This window comes from Orycteropus afer, unplaced genomic scaffold (assembly GCF_000298275.1).
Source record: "Orycteropus afer afer isolate SDZICR_OR568_19922 unplaced genomic scaffold, OryAfe1.0 scaffold00020, whole genome shotgun sequence".
Taxonomy (NCBI): Eukaryota; Metazoa; Chordata; class Mammalia; order Tubulidentata; family Orycteropodidae; genus Orycteropus; species Orycteropus afer.
In genome coordinates, this window is record NW_006921607.1 from 6913863 (window position 1) to 6920639 (window position 6777).

General features: G+C 48.9%; 2 protein-coding genes across 2 annotated transcripts in view; one reads left to right on the forward strand and one right to left on the reverse strand.

Moving 5' to 3' along the window:
• TTLL9 (tubulin tyrosine ligase like 9) overlaps positions 1-2946 on the forward strand; it is a 79100-nt gene extending 76154 nt beyond the window's left edge. Inside the window, exon 14 of the mRNA XM_007934717.1 lies at positions 2870-2946. Within this exon, the coding sequence (XP_007932908.1) occupies positions 2870-2946 (77 nt within the window). The remainder of the gene's footprint in view (positions 1-2869) is intronic.
• Positions 2947-5411: 2465 nt separating this feature from the next.
• The window catches only part of PDRG1 (p53 and DNA damage regulated 1), a 16387-nt gene continuing 15021 nt past the window's right edge, over positions 5412-6777 (reverse strand). Inside the window, exons 4-5 of the mRNA XM_007934532.1 lie at positions 6128-6208; positions 5412-5494 (exon numbers count right to left, since the gene is read on the reverse strand). Of these exons, the coding sequence (XP_007932723.1) occupies positions 5412-5494; positions 6128-6208 (164 nt within the window). The remainder of the gene's footprint in view (positions 5495-6127; positions 6209-6777) is intronic.

Consider the following 6777-nt stretch of genomic DNA (forward strand, 5'->3'; position numbering starts at 1 on the left):
AGTCAGTATTCTTCACCAGCAGCACAATTTGAACGTGTCAATTTTTCTTTGGTCTTCCTTTTCTCACTGTCCAGCTCTACATGCATATGAGGTGACTGAAAATACTATGGCTTGGGTTAGACACACCTTAGTCATCACTGTGACATCTTTGCTTTTTAATACTTTAAAGAGGTCTTTTGCAGATTTTCCCAGTGCAATATGTCACTTAACTTGATTACTGCTGCCATGGTCATTGATTGCTGGTCCAAGAAGAATGACATCCTTGACAAATTAATTTCTTCTCCATTTAACGTGATGTTGTTTATTGGAAGGACCTTTTGGCCAGGCTGGACAAAATCTTGTGTATATACATTATCTCATTTCATCTTTAGGCAGCTTCTATTGGCATTTTACATTTTCATTTTCTTTGGGTCAAAATTTACTCATTTTTTATAATTGGACATTCGGCACAATTCCAACTTTTTATTCTTTATAAATAACACCCAAATGAATAACCTCTCATACAAGGAAATTCTGGCTGTTACCTTAGGACACATTCCTAGACTAGCATTACTGGGTCAATGGGATGACTATTATAGCCAAATTGCTTTCCAGGAAGATTATACTAATTTTCCAGCTTTGAAGTAATTGAAAAAAAGAAAAAGCTTTGCCAGCTTGACAGGTAAAAAGTACTGACTCTTGATTGTCTTATGTGCATTGCTTTGACAGGTGGTAGTTTCAGTTTTTAAAATCTGCATTTTTCATTTTGCAAGCCATCCATATGCTTTATCCATTTTTGGGGAGGGACTGCTCACACTTTTTCTAAATTTATAAAGGTTTTGGTTATTATCATGTTAAGGGTATTATCCTTTTGTCAAATTTATTGTAAGTAAACATTTTTCCTGAGTTTGTCATTTGCTTTTTAAATTTTGTGTATGGAGCCATTTTTCTTCTTTGATGCACCAAAAACCAAACTCACTGCCATTGAGTCGATTCCAACTCATAGTGACCCCCATTGGGTTTCCGAGGTGGTAAATCTTTACAGAAGTAGATTGCCCAGTCTTCCTTCTGCAGAGTGGCTGCTGGGTTTGAACCGCCAACCTTCTGGTTAACAGTCAGATGCCTTAGGCACTGTGCTGTGAGAGTTTTAAATCTTCTTCAGGGTTTGGTATGAATTAGGATTGTCTGTCTTTGGCCACAGGAAGTCTTGGCACAGGGCTGGCACAATGGCTGCACAATGCGTCCGGGACCCACTTCTTATGTCTTTCTGCTCTGCTACACTTAGCACCTTGGTGCTCACAATTATTGCAGTATGTGATAGTCAAGGCTGTGTGTCATCTTGGGGGGGCCACGATTCTCAGTGGTTAGCAGTTATGATAGCAGTCATCCCCCATGTGGTAGTTATGTTTGTGTGTCAACTTGGCTGGGCCTGGTTGAGTGGCTGGGCAGCTGGTGGTAGTTATTTCCCATGATGAGACTGGCAATCAGCTCCATGGTGGGATCTACCACAAGCAGCTGAGTAGCTGCCTTTGGGAATGTGGTCTGCTTCCTGTATACAAGGAGAAGCTTTGGGAATGGTCTCTAGCCTATGGCACGCTTGGACCCTGCATGTAGCAGTGTCATTGCTCAGCAGCCTGCTATGCTCTGCCAACTGTGGGACTTACAATGGACTTAAGTTAATGGCCTGCTGTGTGGTTTGATAACATTGGGACTGTGCTTTTTTACTTGTCAATCTTGGGTTTTTCACCCTCAGCAGCCAGCAGCTGTTTGAGTGAAGAAATACCTCGAGCTCCAGTGGGCCAGGAGCAGGAGGCAGAGCTGGTCCCCAAGGTTGAGGGGCTTTCCCCCGGCCCTTAGAGCCTGGCATTTGAACTTGGAGTTAAAGCCTCCAAATTTTAAGAATAAACTCCTGTTTGTTAAGGCAATCCCATTTGTGGTATGTTTCCTGTCAGAGTGGTACTAGGTAACCAGAACACCCCATGATGAGAACTGATATAATGTAATAACCTCCATGATGCAATTGGCTATGAGGAGCCAATCAGTTGAAAGGGAGTTTCCTCAGGGGTGTGGTCTCTTCCAATATATATGGATGTCCTAGCAAAGCTCTCTGACTTTTTGCTTGATCTGGATCTTGCATCTGCCTCCTCATCATCTGACCTCTGGTTCCTGGAGTTGAACCAGCGGCCTGCCATCTTACCTGCCTCCGAAGCCAGCAGCCTACGTATGGCCTGCCCACCCTGGGTTTGTCAGCCCCTACATTACACATCGACATGAGTCAGGAGAAGCCTCCAGCCTGACGTCTGGATCATGGACTTGGGACTTGCCAACCTCAATGTGTGATTGGCTTAAGTTTATCTCATTTCCTTGAAATACATTTCTCTCCCTCTCTCACTGGTTTTGCTTCTCTAGAGAACCCAGCCCAAGACTCAGTGTAAGGAAGAAGAGCTTGGGCCCGAGTATAAATCGTAATTCACTGCTTAATGTGTGATTTGAGAGCCATTACTTAGCCTCTCTAAGCCTCAATTTCCTTTTCTGTAAAATAGGGTATTAATGGTGCCTACACACCATCTGTGTGAAGATGGAATGAATCAATCCACATTCAGCATCTAATGCAGTCCCCGACTTGTGGCAAGCCCTCAATTAGCATTAGCAATTGTGGAAAAATCCTTACATTCCCTCCATAAGGCAGGTATCATGATCCTGCTTTAGAGATAAGAGAACTCTCAGTTACCTGCTTGAGAGGCATGGATGCAGACCACAGACCACCTGTGATTGTACAGTCCCTGCTGTTGCCTCCCCCCACCAGGCAGTGGGAGCCCGGGCCTCAAGCTCCCCAACTCGGCTCCCACCAAGGCCGTATGGTCCAGCCAGTGCTCCACTTCCCTTCCAGGTTGCATCAATGATCGGAAGAATCAGCTGAGGCAGCTGTTCCACTCCCTTCAAGGCCAGAAGAAAGCTTCTAGCTAACCCCCAGCGGCCGGGAGGAAAGGGACCCTGGGCAGGCACCACAGCAGTCCTCTCCCCTTGCCCAGCACGGCATTTGCCTCTCTCCCTCCAGCCTGGCAGCAGCTCTGCTGGCTCAGCAGCTGCTTGGACTGGGTGCCCTGTGTCCCCCTCCCCCACCTATCCTCCCCTCCCCCTGCATCTTTACACCAGGAGCCAGCCAATCCCTGGGGCTGGATGTGCTTTAACCTTGACAGACTGGCTTGGCATTCGGACTCAAAGGGCACAAATGAAGCAAGTCCTGCTACTCCAGAGAGATCACGTCTAATAAATGAGCAAAAGCCTTCCGTGGAGTCACTGGGTGCCAGTCCTTCCTCAGGGGTGCTGCTGGCTGTAGCCAAGTCCTGGCTCTTGATACTTGAGTATTTCTCAGGTCAGTGCTGAAAGGATACTTCATGAACAAGGGTTTGGGGGTTTAAGGAATTTACTTTGTGTTTGCCAAGGAAGCAGCTGTTAGGTGCGTGTTCACTGGGAGTCTGGGGGAAGGGCTGAGCCCTAAACACACCCTCCCCTCCTTACAGTACCTAGACCTGACATGTCAGAACCCATGGAGCTCCCCTGCTCATCACCTGAAAACCAGTAGGCCAGAGCACCCCGTTTCTCAGGTTGACAAAGCAGGGATCAGGAAAGCAGATTCTTAGAGACCTACAGGGGACGGAGGGACGGTAGGCAGCTCTCTATAGCACTGTCTCCCTGCTTTAGGGCAGTTCTTTTAGCTGCAAATGGCAGGACCTCATCACCTAGGTTAAGCCCCAAATGAAAGGCTTTTAGAGGAAAATACTAGGAAGGCTTGGTAAATCCAAGTAGCCAGCCTCAGGAAAGCCAAAGCAAGGCTCCCCTGAACCTGCTGCCTACAGTGTGTGCGGACTTCCTTTCATCCTTGTAACTGAGACAAAGCCTAGACGGCCCCTAGCATGGGCTCTAGGTTCCAAGTTCCCAAGAAAAAGGATCTGATGGGCTCTTCTCTGGCCTAGCATCCACCCTGCTATGCAGGCGGGGCAGTTTCAGAGGTAGAGAATCTGTGAGCGAGGCAGGGCTTACATCAGGTCCTTATTCGTGATTATAGTTGCATAGCATTCTGTCCAGAGCCATCGATTCCTGTCACTAGTTCCCTGTGGATTCTTTCCATTTCCACCCTGCTTTTTAGAGCTAACATGTACATCATATGAAAAAAACCCTAAAGGATGTAGGATCATAGGTGTGGGCTGCATCTGGCTTATAAAGGTATTTTGTTTGGCCTGCACCCAATTTTTTAATAATTTTCTGAATTAGTTGGCAATATTTAAAAGACAGGAAATTCAATGTAAAAATCCAAATTTCTGGATCCTCTTGGAAAAAGGCTAAGAGCTGGCCATACCATCAGGGGTGGGGGTGAGGGACACAGGTAAGGTGCAGCCTCTCCATTTTGCCAATCCCCCCTACTCGTGTTGTTTTGTGCATTCTGTTCACTTCACCCTTCTGTCACCTGCCTGTCCCTCCCCGTGTACATCTGAGTGTGTGACTCTTGATAGAAATGCTGGCATCACTTTCAAAGAGGAACCTCCCTCCATAGGTGAATGAGGCAGACAAGAGCAGCATTTACTGAGCCCTCAATGAACGTGAAAGCCACAGCGATGCCCTCATAGCACATTCGTGTTAGGATCTGACTGCAGCAGGCAAGAGGGAGCTCTGAGCAGGGCTGGCCCCGGCCAACCTTGCTCTCAGACAGAGGAGGGCATCCTTGCCATCCACGTGCAGCGAATTAGAGGCAGCCTGGCTTGTGCATTCCCAGTGCAGGACTCTGGAAGGTCTTCCTGACTGAAGAGCAGCCACTGGGTTTGATAAGCAGCAACCACTCTGGGCTCCATCCTGGGAGCAAGCAGGAAAAAAGGGGCAGAAGGGAGGCAGCAGGAAGGAACCATGTGTGTATGCCTCACAGACAGCCGTGGTGACTCACAAGCACCAGATCTCTGTCCTTCAACCACCAGGAGCCTCCTTCTTGTAGTCCAACGCCATACACACATTGCTCAAAGCTCAAACGTGTCTCTCCCTCTCCGAGAGGAATGCCGGAATGAAGCTCTTGAATTCCCACCCTTCCCGGAGCCCAGTGAACAGCAGGCCATTGTTGACAAGTGTCTGCTGCAGTCATTCTCACACCCCCACCCACCCACTGGTGGCTGCCAGGGCCCATCAAAGGGTCCTGTGTCCACCCAGTCCGGCAGTGGGGCCCAGGAGACACTGGCAGGCTGAGCTTCCCACCTGCCTTTCCAGAGCAGCCAAGCGCTAGACAGGCGCTTCGTACAGGAGTCATGGCCAGACTCCAGGTGCTTGTCCCCCTCACAGGGCAAATTCTGTCCTTTCCTCGAAGGCTTCGTGGCTGGAGGGTCTTGGGTCCTCCGTGACCGCAAGGGGGATGCTGGCCTTCGGTCCCCCATCTTGGTTCTTGAGCTTTATCCTCTTAAGATGACTTTGACAGCTTTAAGCTCATCCTGGTTGAGGGGGTTCAAGTTAAAACCCTTCAGCTCTGGCTTGCCTAGGAGGAGAAGACAATCTATCAACAAGGCAGGCCTGCCGCTGTCTGGCTCATGCTGGCTCTGGAGCCAGGCCCAGGGAAGGGGCTTACACTGCATTCCTGCTGCCAAATGCTCGGCCTGAGGTCCAACAGGATGGCCTTGGACTCTGCAATGCACTGAAGGACGTGAATCAGTGGCCACTCCTGGGCTACCAAGAACCCACAAAGTCATGACTCTGCTGCCCAGAGGACTCTAGGACTTTTGCCAGACATGTGACCAGTGTGAAGTGCTTGGGTTGAACCAGAAATTCAGCCTTGACTTCTACCCCTAACTCAGGCGTTTTGCATTCCCTCAGACAGGGATGTCCCGGTCCCCAGTTTTCCTCTGTCCCCACACCCTGGCATGCACTATGAGATAACTTGGACAGTTCATGTGCCTGGGAAAGAAGGTATGACAGGACTCAGACCCCACAAACCTCCCTGTCCATCCCTTTCTCTCGGCGGCTTTAGACAACCATTGACCACGCCTTCAGTGCCACTCACATGCTGCTCAGGCCACCGCCCAGCTCTGAGAGGCTTCCCATCCCTGCCCTTTAAAGTCTGTGTTGATGGTTCTTCGCCCCTCCTGCTACCCAATACCCCCTAGGCCAATACCTTGGGCCTCAAAGAGGCGGTTGACCTTCAGTTTCAGTTGTTTCCGGAGTTTCTCTATTTCTACATCCAGATGAGCCTGGTCTGGAGAGATGAGGTAGGAAGTAGAGGATGAGGTTATCCTACAGGCAGACTGACCAACACAAAGACTAACCCAAAGGGGCTAGGAATGCCAGGCTTCTCCTACCTCCTGAGAGCAAGGGCTCTCAAGCATCTGAGAAGCTAAAGGAGACCCAGAGGCCAGCTAAGGAAAGAACTAAAGGTTACAAAAGGGATGTGACCTGTTCAAGACCACTCTCAGTTCAAGACAGGCTGGGCACACCAGTCTCCTGACTCCTAGCTCACTCATCTTTTTTTTTTCATTTGCAAAATCCCTTGGGTGGTCAGTGGATGGGGAAGGCAACATCAGGACTTTAGGTCACCCTCCCACAGTGGACATACAGAAAATCCACATGTAAGAACAAAACCAAGCACCTATAAATCAGGACCACCCTAAGAAATGCTTGGCAAATGGTGGCTGAAGAGTTTAAAAAACCAAGTTCATTAAGACGATGGGTTTTTAGAAAAGCATGACTGTGCCTGTGGGCTCAGGACCATAGTCACAGGGGACATCAAGCTCAATTGGCATAACATACTACACAAAACATTGTTCC